This window comes from Chiloscyllium plagiosum, unplaced genomic scaffold (genome assembly GCF_037043375.1).
Source record: "Chiloscyllium plagiosum isolate Xiang-an unplaced genomic scaffold, Cpla_swu_hap1 HiC_scaffold_26, whole genome shotgun sequence".
Lineage (NCBI taxonomy): Eukaryota > Metazoa > Chordata > Chondrichthyes > Orectolobiformes > Hemiscylliidae > Chiloscyllium > Chiloscyllium plagiosum.
Window position 1 is genome coordinate 42,063,611 of NW_028270164.1, and position 13,305 is coordinate 42,076,915.

At 40.7% G+C, this 13,305-nt stretch overlaps 1 protein-coding gene across 1 annotated transcript in view; it reads right to left on the reverse strand.

Annotated features, from left to right (window-relative positions):
- The window catches only part of LOC122563262 (signal peptide, CUB and EGF-like domain-containing protein 3), a 367,101-nt gene extending 357,101 nt beyond the window's left edge, over window positions 1-10,000 (reverse strand). Inside the window, exon 1 of the mRNA XM_043716904.2 lies at window positions 9,669-10,000. Coding sequence (XP_043572839.1) covers window positions 9,669-9,768 — 100 coding nt within the window. The 5' untranslated portion in view covers window positions 9,769-10,000. The remainder of the gene's footprint in view (window positions 1-9,668) is intronic.
- Window positions 10,001-13,305: the final 3,305 nt, after the last annotated feature.

Genomic DNA, 13,305 nt, shown 5'->3' on the forward strand with positions numbered 1-13,305 from the left:
TCTATGAATATTGGTACTGCTTTCTACAAATCTGGATCAGATATCCTGGGAGTTGCTACTATAGCTGTATCCTTGAGAATCTCATGTTCCTGTTGCATTTCAAGGGCTGGATGATGGCCCTCCTGAAGCTGGAGAGGTCTTGCAGTGTAGTCTGGCCGCAGTGCACTGGATAATTCTAACTTGCTGTGTTCTGCACAATTGGAGAAGGCAAACTCGGGATGTGATGGAGGCTGAAGAGCTGGGTGAACAGCAACACTCTTCTGAGAAGAATGAAGACATTGAGCAAGAAGAACATCGCCTTCTCCATGATTGATCACTGCAGGATCAAGCACAGCAAGCCAGATAGGCCTTAAACGACACCTAGATCCAGTCGATTTCCATTGACTGTAGGTGTGTTGGGGCTTGAAAGGCAAGCAATTCCTCACTAGTCCTAGAAGCAAATGCAGCTTCATTAGCTTTGTTTTCTTTTGTTCTTCTTTGAATGAAAGTAAACACTTTGAAGCACTTGAAGGTTTTCTTGTAAGTGATGGTCATACATTGAACAATGATAAGATGCTGGACGATATTAGGCATGAAAAGAAAAGCTCTAGCACCAGGGACTGCCGGAGAGGAAGATGTCATTGTGGTCACAGACACATTGACGGAGTGGAAGCTCTCGCTGTTAATGAGTCTCACTGGCTAGACATTTGATGCTTCAACCAACAAATAGGTGCAATGGATGATTGTACCCTGTACCCTTTAGCTTGGGAAATCAGCAATGGAGTCAAACCCTATTGCCGTCTGTACCTGTCTAAAATTGCACGCATGCCTCACTTTAACAAGGACATTGTCAGCGACACTGTGCAGTGGCAGGGATCTTTTTGTGACATGGTCACTGAAAGATCCACGACTGACTCTTGGGAGGAGTCAGAGACAAAGAAGTTCAAGGTCATAGGGACATTGACTTCTGGCAGGACTCAGTGAGCAATGCTATGAAAGCTGAGGTCTTTGGCTGCAAATGCACAAATCCATGTGACAATCTGCCTCGATTTGTGCTCCTCCACAGGATTGGCCTGTCAACATCTTCCACTGGCACATCCTATGCTGAGGGTATGGCCTCCATTGCCTTGCTGCCCATTGTCCATCACCTCTGTTCTCCTCTTGGCAAGGGCTCTGTATACCCTGTGGAGGAGGCTGTTCTTCACTGTCTCTATCAAGATCTGAGGATTATGTTCCCATTACCAGCTGCTACCCTGTACTCCTCTGGCCTCACTATAATGTCAAAAAGACCAACACCTTCCTATTATGGTGGCAGAGAGCTGTGATAATTCCTGCTTTTCCCAATCACCACTGACCATTCTCACCACAAACTCTCCATACCCAATGACATCTGTGCACCATTTGCTGTGACCTCTCCCCCAACTGTGCTTTTTTGTGGGCCTAACCAATATCATGGTATATGTTGCCACCACCACGCACCTGGTCCATCCCTGATCCTGCTTGCAAACTCTCAACCTCCTCCAAAATCCCAAACATGCCTTCAACAAGTTTGGTAACTATGGAAACTGGCTCCTTCCCAAATTTAGGTCCCATGTTCCCCACCATGAGGGATATCAAAAGCAGCAAGAACAGTTGCAGGAAACAGGCACATATTGGGCACACTGTCTGAGTCTTGTTTTAATCACCCACCCACTACTGCAATGGCACCTAAAACACCTGCCTGCTGTGTCCAATTCTGGGCACTGGACCCTAACAAGTTATTAGAGAGGGAGCCAAAAAGATTTCCAGGAATGATTCCTGACATGAGGGACTTCAATTATGTGGCACAGACTTGATGGATTACACTGCCTCCCAGCAGCAGATTTTCTCATTGCCCGAACAGAATGGATTTCACTGACCAGAACCCAACAACAAATATTAATCCCATCAAAGTCTGGAGTTTCGCTTCCATTTAACTTAAACAAACCAAAGGAGGAAGTGATGGCCTCGTAGTATTATTGCCAGATTATCAACCCAAAAACTCAGCTAATGTTCTGGGGACTCAGGTTCAAAACCCGTCATGGCAGACAGTGGAATCTGAATTCATTAAAATAAATCTGGAATTTAGAGTCTAAATGTTGATCATGAATCCTTTCTTGATTGTCAGAAAAACCCATCAGGTTCACTAATACCATTCAGGGAAGGAAATCTCCCATCCCCACCTGGTCTGGTCCACATGTGACTCCAGGCGCACAGTATATGGTTGACTCTCACTTGCCCTCGGAACTGGCCTATCAAGGCATTCAGTTGTATCAATCGCTATAAAACCTCAAAGAAATGAATCCGAACTGATCACCTCACATCAACCGAGGCACCGGAAAAGCTCTAATGGCATTGTGGGCACGCGGACTGAAGTGGTTCAAGAAGGCAGCTCACTGTCACCTTCTCAAGGGCAACAGATACTGGCGAGCCAATGACGCCCACATCCCACAAAGTGAGCTTTTAAAAAAAATCTAAATTGTGCTCCCCTCCGTTACCTTTCACAAACCATGAAGAGTATAAAAATGCAAACTGGTCAAATTACAATATTCAAATAAAAGTGATATTAGTGAAATTCATCGAATAAGCCAGCACAGAAAAGAGGCTATTCTGTCCATTCTGCACCTGCTGGTTCTTTGACAGACCTATCCAATTAAGATACACTCCTCTGCTTTTGCAGTACAGCCTTGCATATATTTCTGTTTCATAAAAGATCCAATCTCCTTTTGAAATGTACTTTTGAATCTCCTCCCACCAGCCTTCTATCCAGTGCATTCCGGATGACAATAACTCATACATTTCTCATCTTCCCCCCAATCCATTGGCCAATTATATTCAGATTGTATCCTTTGATAACTGAACCTCCTGCCTGTGGAAACAGTTTCTCCCCAGCTATTCTCTGACAATCCTTCATAATTTTGAATACGTATGTTGATGCTACTGTAATCTATCACTGCATTTTTAAAGCAATTATCAAAACCTTTAGAATTTTCTGATCAGTACACACTATAATGTGTCTCTTCAAAAATGCAGAATACCAAGTCACAATCATTAATTTCACACAATGCAATGCATTTTCTCAGACTTTCGTAACTGCATTCTTTTAAAAATAAACTGCAATGCATAAACATCAGTTTGAAGTTCAGTCTATACTTCGGCTGGGTTTTGGTGGTTTGAGGACACTGGGGGACATGCAGAGTTCTTCAGATAGTTGGAGTCAAACCAAATAATTTCAACTGTTCAGGATTATGACAAACTGCATCTCTAACCAGGTCACAGAGGAGCAATGAAGAAAAGGAACTCTGACCAATTGCCTACATAATCTCAATCCCTGTACAGGAATGCTCAGGCCACTACCAAGATTAATATCTTAAAGCAAGCCAAGAATCGAACCTTTGTGTTCTCTATTACTCAGAACCATAGTATGCAATGCATTTGTCCATCAGAGAGATAGCACCAGAAATGCAAAGCAGCACTGGTAGAGGGTCTGATGCCCAATACCTCCGCTCAAGCCAAAGTGACCATTGCCCTAGCTGGAGCCAGGAGGGACAGTAAAAAAATGTAGGGCAAGGAACTGACAACATTTACTAATGTAGCAGGTCACAGATATCACTGGACATTTGCAACTGTGGAGATTGAAGATAGTGGACCGAGAGGAGATATACTGAAGAAGGCACGGAATACATGTTGAAGAGTTGGGTCTTCAGGAGATTTGGAAAGAAGTAAAAAGACTGATGAGGTAAAATGATTGCGAGAGAGAGAGAGTTTCAGTTGATAAAGAGATGGACCAATGGTCATGGTTAAATAGCATACACAGAGTTGAAGGAGCAAAGAATGTGATCGCTCCAGTGGAGATGAAAGTTTATTTTGCTATTAAAACTTTTTGAGCACTGGAACCGAAGGGTTGTGATACCAAATAACATTCAGGACAATTTTAAATTACATTAAGGTAGGGTGTGTGGAGTTGGCCAATTTTCAAACAACATGCAGTCATACATACCATTTTAAAATATCATCTAAAACATCCAAACTCTTTTTTTTAATTCTGCAGTTTAGGAAAATGCAGAATTCTGAGCAAAGTCGCATCAATCCACCCTTTAATAATAATTGACATTAAACAACTAAACAGAGAAAAAGGTCAGCATTTTCTAAAATTCACTAAAAGTTTGTTTTTAATTATTTTCAATGCACTTGAACTGTCGCGAGGTAGTCTGGTCAGAACACACCTGCATGCAGCTTCATATTTTAAACAAAGCCAAATCCGTAGCTAAATCAGGTTAAGAATATATAGGTCCTTATCATCTGTGATTCACCCAGTTTTACCCAGACTACACAAAAGGTTATTATAACAGCAGAAATAATGTTGGAATGGAATAATGTAAAATGAAAAGGTCCAAGTTTACAACACAATTCGTCTCACAAGCTAAGATCAAAGCCAAAGTACATCAGGCAAGGAAAGAACATCCTGTACATAAGAAATCACAGAATTAAAAGCTATTCAGTCCTTCATAGCCTGGCCCCTTTTGCTGAGGCTGTACAGATTGCTGTGTTAAGGCTTTTTGTCAGTTTTGAAGAAGGCTTCTACCTGATACATTAACTTGACTTTCCCTCTTTGCAGCTATGACTAAGTGGCTGGACATTTCTGTTCTTTAATTTTATTTTACTTCAGCAAGTCATCCATGTAACCTGTGTAATCTTCTGCAGAAAGATTGCACAAACTCGTCTCTGCCCCTTCCCAAAGGTCAACCGAGTGAAACTTCACAGCACAGCCTAGCACAACATTATTCATCCATGACCACGTGCCTCTCTTTGCCATGACACATCCCATAGTCAGCAGCCATCATCTTCCACACGGAACTCAAATGTCCATATCTTCCATTTATCTTTATAACCCTCTATCCCATTCCTAACCAGATACTCACCCATCTCCTCTTATCAATCCAACAGAGCATTAACTACTTTAGCTGGGAACCCGTTGCACTTATCTTAGTCAGGGCACGTTTCAGAGGAGGACCAAAAAGGGGGAAGGGGACAGAATCTCATCCTCGGAGGAACCAGAGAGCGGTTTTGAGGGGGTGGGGGTGAGGGTGACAGGGAAAAATTATGCAACTTTTGAGCTTGAAGAATATTTCAAATTCCAGCACTCTGATCTAAACAAGCATTGTTGCCATACTGGAGACAAAGTCTGAAATCTTGGAACAGCTCTACCAAAAGTTCTAAAATCACTCTAAACATGCAAGTTAATCAATGCAACACAGAAATCCCTAGAAAACTTACCCCACAATAAACTTTGAGCTTTTTTATTTGGAAACCAGCTGTTTCAGGATTTCAAGCTTCCTAACAATCTCTTAAGCACTGTGGAAAATGCCCCTTAACCTGCTATTTATGCCCTACTGGGCGTCATTTTAGAGAAACCTTTGCATAAGTAGCTCTAATTTGGCTGTGCGTTAGTGCACAATAGGATTTACTGTGGCTTTGAATAATGGCACTTCCACTCTCAGAAACAAAGGCAACAAAAAAAAAGAAATCTGGATACCAGTCGACTCTCCCCTTTGAAGAGAGCAAATAATAATCCCCATCTGTGTTCCTTAATTGACTAATTTTCCCTATACTCTTGTTCACCACAAACCTCTCCTTTCGTAGGATTACTGTTCCTTCATTAAATCATAAACGCACTGCATTACTTTTACTGCTGTCAGATGATCAAACCCGGTTTTAGACACATTAACAAATAAAGGCCATTCTACCATTTTCTAATTTGCTCAGCCTTATTCTCATTTCAAACCTCAGACCTATATGCTGTGTAGAAACAAGGAGAAACATTGGCTGGAAGTGCTTTTATCTACACTTGAAACATCCAGCAGTATTTCAAAATACTTCAACCATTGCTATTTCTTATAATATTTGGCATGGAATTTGACAACACAAAGGCAGGCCACTTGGCCCAATACCAGCACGAATGCCCCACTTGAGCCAGTTAGAGCCCTTTCTAAATACACGTGGAGTTTATGTTGGGCATCTTCATTCCAGTCAGAGCTTAATTACCTTTTGTCAGTGGCCAATGAGTGACACAGCACCAAACTGCAATTGTACCATGTTCATATTACTGTTGAATAGGTTCGCAGTTCATAAACTGAACTGACAACGTTTTTCTATTAATTGGGTGGCACACAGTACAAGGGCAAATCAGCACAGAAATTCAGCAAAAGCATGTGTTAGGATCATTCAGCTGTCAAGGCTGACGGTGCAGTTAATGTGGTGACACTGCCCATGAACAAGGTTATAAATTGTGCTTCAGAACTACATGGCTACACTTATCCCAAATCTGCCCTATAATAAATGTCAGGTGAATCCCACAGCACTGACAATCAGAGACACTATGACATAACATGTCATTTCAAGAAAGCTGCACTCATAAATTGCTTGTGCAAAGTAGTACTAAAATTGTTTGTGCTTATATAATCTTTGCTCTACATCTTTTATTATATAACTTATCAGAAATGTAAATAAAGAGTACTCCAGCAGCTGTGTGATAGCAGCACCCATTGCAATGCATAATCCAACAAGTCCCAGAGTGAATCTCCTGCGTATACTGAGTTTTCTGGTACCTGAGGGTAACACTCGACACTTTATGACAATTGTTGGCAGCCCGGGCTTACACAAGAGGAAGATGGAGGAGGGAAAATAACTTAGTGCTTCTGTTTCTGAATATTCTCCTGTAATTATTGTGGGATGCACTGGGACGAAGCTCATTTGTGATGAACCAATCACAGCACCCAAAGCATCCCACCACTGTCACAGCCAATAACCTGTCCAGGTTTATACATGAAGGCTTTGCTTCTTAGATCAAGTACACAGTCTTGCTATCACTCATGGAACTAAATCCCATCTTGAACATATCCACCTAAGAAAACCCTGGGAGAATCTGCAAGAAATTAAAGCGATTGCATGCAGATTCTCTTCAGACTCTTATTAACCTGAGATGATGCAAAGGATTAAGAAAAAACCTAGCTAAAATTCCAAAGCTTCATTCTATACACGAAAACACGATTGTTTCATATCCTTACAGTCAATGTAATGAAAACTGAAGAGTTCAGGCATTGGTATCAAACTCTTTCTGCTATTCGTCAAGCAGTGTTTAAAAAAAATCTGCATCTCTGAAATTGCATTAATTATTCCTTGCAGAAAATATTCACTAATGAGCAGAGGCAATTTGTTAAACCAAATGATTTGAAACCTTATAAACCAAAGCATTCAAGACATTGCCAATTTTATACTTTGAGTGCAATGAATCATAAAAATTAACAAATCAAGCAGCCAGTACATTCAATTCAGTCTCAGAACCCTCTATATCACTGCATCACCAACCCCACCACCACCCCTGCTATTTATTAAGTAAGTGTGGATGACCTACAACCCATTCATTTAATGAGAGGTGTCTCGCTTACACATACAAAGCGTCTATAATGGGAAACATCTTTTGTTCTACACCAGAGAGTGTCAGAACTCAAGATTGAACTGGTTAAAATTCTGAAACAGGCTACAAGATCATTTTACTTGAGTGAATTTCTAACAGTTGTTGTAAAATGCTTGTGAAGCAATTAAATTGCTTTTTTTATAAATCCAGAAGATTTCATTCCTGAGTTGCTGTGCCATATGTAATTGCATGCAATGTGCAGTGCCACACTTATCCAATGCTTGCAATCAATAAACAGCAACCAATTAAAAGCTCCAGTCTCACATTACAAGTCAAGTCAGATTTTTAACAGCGGTGAACTAAATTTACTTAATTGTCTTTGAAGGTCCTACAGAGGACCACCTCCAGCAAACGTTTTTGTTAAATAACTAAATATTTAGTTAATTAGAAACGTGAAGATACATTTATACCAGCAAGGATGCTGCATCATGAGACAGAAACAAGTGATTTAAAACGGTATACAATATGGTTAAAAAAAACACATTGCCTCTTTGTGACAATTCAATAGGAGACACACCCCAGAGTGGTACTGATCTATACAGACTTGGAAAGTCCAAGTTCAATTTCTAGTCCGTGTTTTTTTAGTTTATCGTGGCTAGACAGTATCCACGACACCAGAACTGACCTCAGTGCCTTTGGGTTAGCGAAAGAGAAAAAATTAGCCAGCAAGCCTCTTCTGCATCGCTACTCAATGACTACAGTTGAAATCTGGACATTTGTAAATTTTGGATAAGGATTGGATTGGTTTGGAATATGATGCCCCTCAAAGTGAAATAGTTACTGCCATGTAGTTCTTAGGTTTATACGTGATAAATGGTAGCTTGGGTGAGGAATCAAGATTGTTGTCAGTATATAAGAAACCATAACCACTGTCTTCTGAATGGAATAGAAGAAAAATAGGTAACTGAAAGCATAGCGTTCCAGCAATTTACTATTTACCTATTTAGAATTACCCAAACAACTAAAATATCTCACGTGCTGTTCTCACTTAACATGCCATAGCTTTTTACAATGCTTTGTTGGCTAGTCATAGCCCAGCTATCAAATCCACTCAACTTAATGTAACAACCATATATCCAGCTATGTTAAGCTGTGCTCAAAGTGGTGCAAATTCTTGGTTAAATGTTCACTCAGCACTTTGCACAGTAATGTGTCAACATCATACTGAATAAGTCCCAGCTTGTTCAGATTACATTTTTCAGCAAATACATATGTCAATCGGCCAGCTAATAAACTAAAGACTAAAAACACATTGCACTGTTTGTTTTGCTATTGTTACAATGTCAGCAGACACAAGTAAAACAGAATCTGAAAAGACAGATTTGAGTGTGTGTTTGTAAGTATTGTACCATGTCTGTGCTGGCTGGATCTGTGACAAATGAATTGATTATTTAATTTTCTACTGGCTTACAGTGTGCAAGACAATGAGCCAATTATAAAGCAATTAATTGGCACCTCTCTATCTAAAATGTGTGAAGAATTCTGAATGCCGAATTTATGCAACAGCAAAGTGCATATGACACTCACTTCACACAAATATCTAGATACTGTTCTGATTCTAGTGCTGTAGCTTCTTTTATGAGCAATCAGTTTGCCCTAAATGTACAGCAATTATCAAAGTGTATTAAGAACTCATTAAATAATCCATGTTTGCATGTTCTAATGATGTGTGCACCCACAAAAGATCTATGATTTCGACCATCCAACTTCCTAAAATATACAGAAGATGGCAAACTTTTATCAAACTGCAGAGAGAAAGAAGATATCCTGAACATGTCATGTTTGAGGGATAGTGCTTTTAATGAGGAGAACAGAGAATATAAACCACAGTTCAAACACTTCAAAGATTGCGTCAGTCTGTTTCCAGGTATATAAATGAGGCATTAACCCAGGTCACTTAAACATTTAAAAGTTACCCGCAAATTGTCTTCAAATTGAACTCAAATGGCAAAAAAATACTATCCAGCTTAGTTTTGCCCTTTCTTTTCTCTGCCCCTCTGTGGAATTGTTGATTTTATTTAAACACACACACAGACAGACAAATCACTTACACATTCAGACCCCTCTGAGTCCCCTTGTTTCATGATCTGAAACGCAAGGTTGAAGGATAAAATACATATTTAAAACGGAAAGGATGTTGGGGGGGGGGGGGGGCGAGTTGGTGTAAGAAGAAAGCTTCTTAAGGATTCCTTACCTTGGTTAGCCTTGTTTCCCGCGGTGGTGAGTGCGTTTAAGAGAATGAGTAGCAAACAGTAGCAGCCGGACAGACAGACAGCCCCCATTCTGCTCTGCATTTTCAGATGACTCTTTCTCAGAAGGGATAAGAGGCGATTTTCCCCCCTCTCTCTCCTTTTGCCTCTTGAAGGTCCTGATGGAGCTGAAAAGTACCTCAATCGGAGCCTCCCACTTCAGTCAGATCGCCCTCTGCGGAATCAGAGGGATCTGCCGTGTCCTACTCACTGCTTCTGCACAAGGTCTGGAGGGAGGGGAGGAGAGGGGAGGGAAAGGGAGGAGGGGGGAGTGGAGGTGGGAGGGGGGAGGTGGTAGAGAGAGAGAGACAGACAGACACACACACGAGAGAGAGAGAGGAGTCAGAGATGGAGAGATTGAGTCTCTGAGTCTTACATTGAATCCAAAAAATAAAGGGGGGGGGGGGGTGGAGGAGGAGGAGGGAGACACACGCAATGCTTCCAATCTCTGCAGGAATTTACAATCAGTTGCTGCCCCAAAGACATTCCTGCCAGAGAGAGAGAAAAAAAGGCTGGAGGAGGACTTCCAGTCTCCATGGAAACGGCTTCTCTGGGATCAGGAGGTCAGGACAGGACCATGTGCAATCAATGGATCGATAAAGACAGGATCATGTCGCCCAGCCATTAGAAAATGCACAAATCCAGTTAAAAAATCCTGGGTGGACCTTCGCAGTCAGAAGCAAGTGAGGGATCAGAGCAAAAAGTGAATTTAAAGCTTGCATTAGCGCGAGCACTGGCAGTACAAGTTCAATGTTTTTTATATGTATATATTTTTGAAGTAAACATTATTATTTTTAAACAGCCTTTCGCGGTCGCCTCTATGCAGGGAACTTGAACGAGCCATTCAAAACCCCGCTCTAAACAGACGTCCAAATCAACTGGCGATTTCTTTTTGAAAAGTTCAAATGGGGTCAGCCCGCGGAGCGACTCTCTCCAATTAGTGAGCGGCGACATATCCCTCTATTGAAGGGCCACTGAGATTATATTGTACGCCCGCGGTGCAGACTATTCACACCGGGGATATTTTACATTCCCGCGGCCACATTCCCACATTAGTCAACGCCAGATTGTCTTGTTTCTCTCAAATCCAAATTTCTAAGCCATTCTATTTGGTTCTCTGCCCCCACCCCCCAAACTCCCGCTTCCCTTGTCGGTGTTAACTGCAAAATGTCAAAGCCCATGCAGGGGTTAAAGTCACCGTGACGGTCAATCAGTTCAAATAGGGACGAATGGGGCTCAGAGGAGAGGGTTTGATAAACCCACACCATTCTTGTGTGGGAGGTGTCCGCAGAGGCAGGGTACCCAGCGACTCTCAGCCCCAACAAGGTTTCCTTATTTTTCATTCACTGTTCGGGGAAGAAACTAAAACAATGGGCAACTTTGAAGGAGGGGTCGTGTTTATTTTGCTTTAAGAATGTGAAATGCTTCTGGAAAGAATTATTTGTAATCACTTATAATTTAAAACATACACACACACATATATTGCCTCCCTGTCACTTACCATTGCATTAATGACGGGTAAAGTAGGAAGTCACTGCTGTTAAACAATATGTTTGTATCTGGCTGGAAAGTGAAAACTTAAAATAGTTAAGTTTCTATTTTCAAAGCTGAAGAAGCATTTTGGGACATTGTGCAATTTTATTATGTTGGGATAGGAATTTTCCAGCATCATGTTGTTGCTCCAATATACTTTGACAAATTGTACTTAAGTAAAAATATACAATTCTGAAGAATCATGGGACTTGTAACATTAACTCTGTTTCTCTCTCCACTGAGGCTGCCAGACCTGCAGAGTTTCTCCAGCCCTTTCTGTGTTTATTTCCAAACTCCAGCACCCATAATATTGCTTTTATAAAAATACATAGTATCAGGATGAGCTAATCTATAGATGTATGTTATAATAAACAGTGTAGTCCAAGGGTCTATTATAGTGATTATCTGTGTGTGTGCATATATGTATGTGCAATCATGTGTATGTACTTGCTTGTGTATGTTTGCTCAGACATGTGAGAGGTAAGGGAGATCATGCTCAACCATGATGTCTGCTGGGGTGGAATAACTTTCAGATACTCACTGTCCATCATTTCATGTAAAGAATGTCTTCTCAGGCAAGGCAATATGAAGCAAAACAATGAGCCCAGGTTATAGGTCAAAACGAATGAAGTGAGGGGAAGTGAAATTTAGAGCATGAGGGAGATAGAAAAAACCTTTCTTTTGTTCAATTCACCTAAAACCATTCAAACTTTCCCCTGAGTTTTAAGATAAGCATGGTAGGGGGGAATCTACTGTCTCTTGTGTTCCTACACTAAGTATCTTTTGAAAATGAAGTGTGTATTAGCTGCAATAGAAATTAAATTAATTAATTAAAATAATTTGGGATTTAAATATTAGTCTTTACAAAACTATTACCTTGCAGATTCAATTTCTAATGGTGGTTAAGAGGTGACCTTATAGAAGTTTATTAAATCATGAGGAGTATACATATGGTTAATGGTAGGTGGCTTGTCCTTGGGATGGGAGATTTCAAGACAAGGGGACACATTTTTAAGGTAAAAGGAGAGAGATTTGAAAAAGATAAAATGGGCAAATTTTTCTTGTGGAAAATGGTTAATATCACGACACAGTGACAACCAGGGATAACGGTGCACAGTCTCTTTATTGTGCTTTAATGTTGGAGAAGGAATATCTGAGTGAGGCCTAATTGGATCGTAGCTTTCTTAATCAATACGTTACCGATCAATCCGTTTGAAACCATATGCTGCAGAACAAGGAAGGATCCCTTTGAGGCAAGTCTGCACAACATCAACCACAAAACCATTGATGCAGATATTCACCCATACACTGGTCAGCTGAACATCAAACAGCACCATCATCAAATCAGCTATTGATTTTTCGAGGAAAAGTAGCACACAATGAATCTGAATTTGGACTACAGAAAGAAGTTTTTTTTAAGCAAATATGCAGTATCTTCACACCAGTTGTAGAATGTGGTTTAATTACTGGTTTTTACTCAAAGCAAATATTCCATCTCCAGATACTCCTTCTGAAGTCAGCTGCAAAACAGGATTGTCAACCCAGTACAAATTTCATATCATTTGTTCCAGCACCACCAGACTAGGAACCATTTTGGAGAGAGTGGCAACTTTTATTGCTTATTAGCCCAAGGGAAGGACAGTCATTTTTCTACTTTATGTTATCATGATCAACGTCATTCACTCCCACATCAGTACATCAAGGATCAGATATAAAGTGAAGATTCCTCTACTTCAGCCCATAAAATTTCTCTTAACCTCGGCCTCAGAATAGCACCCATTTATAACAACAGTGTCAATTTCTGTCTTTCTTCATCAAGCATCATGGTAGTCTGTCTGAATGAGTTAACAATTTAATGCTAATGAATGGTGATTTGTTGGTAATTTAATACAGCTTTATGCACAGGAATAGGAGCTAAAAGGGTAAATCCATATCCATCCCCCCCCCCACCACACCACCCCAGACAGTTTAAAACCAATTTCTTTGTGTTCCTGGTTCCTGCAGGCCTCTCACCAGTAGCAGCTGTGAGGAAGGAATGTAACCTTTTAT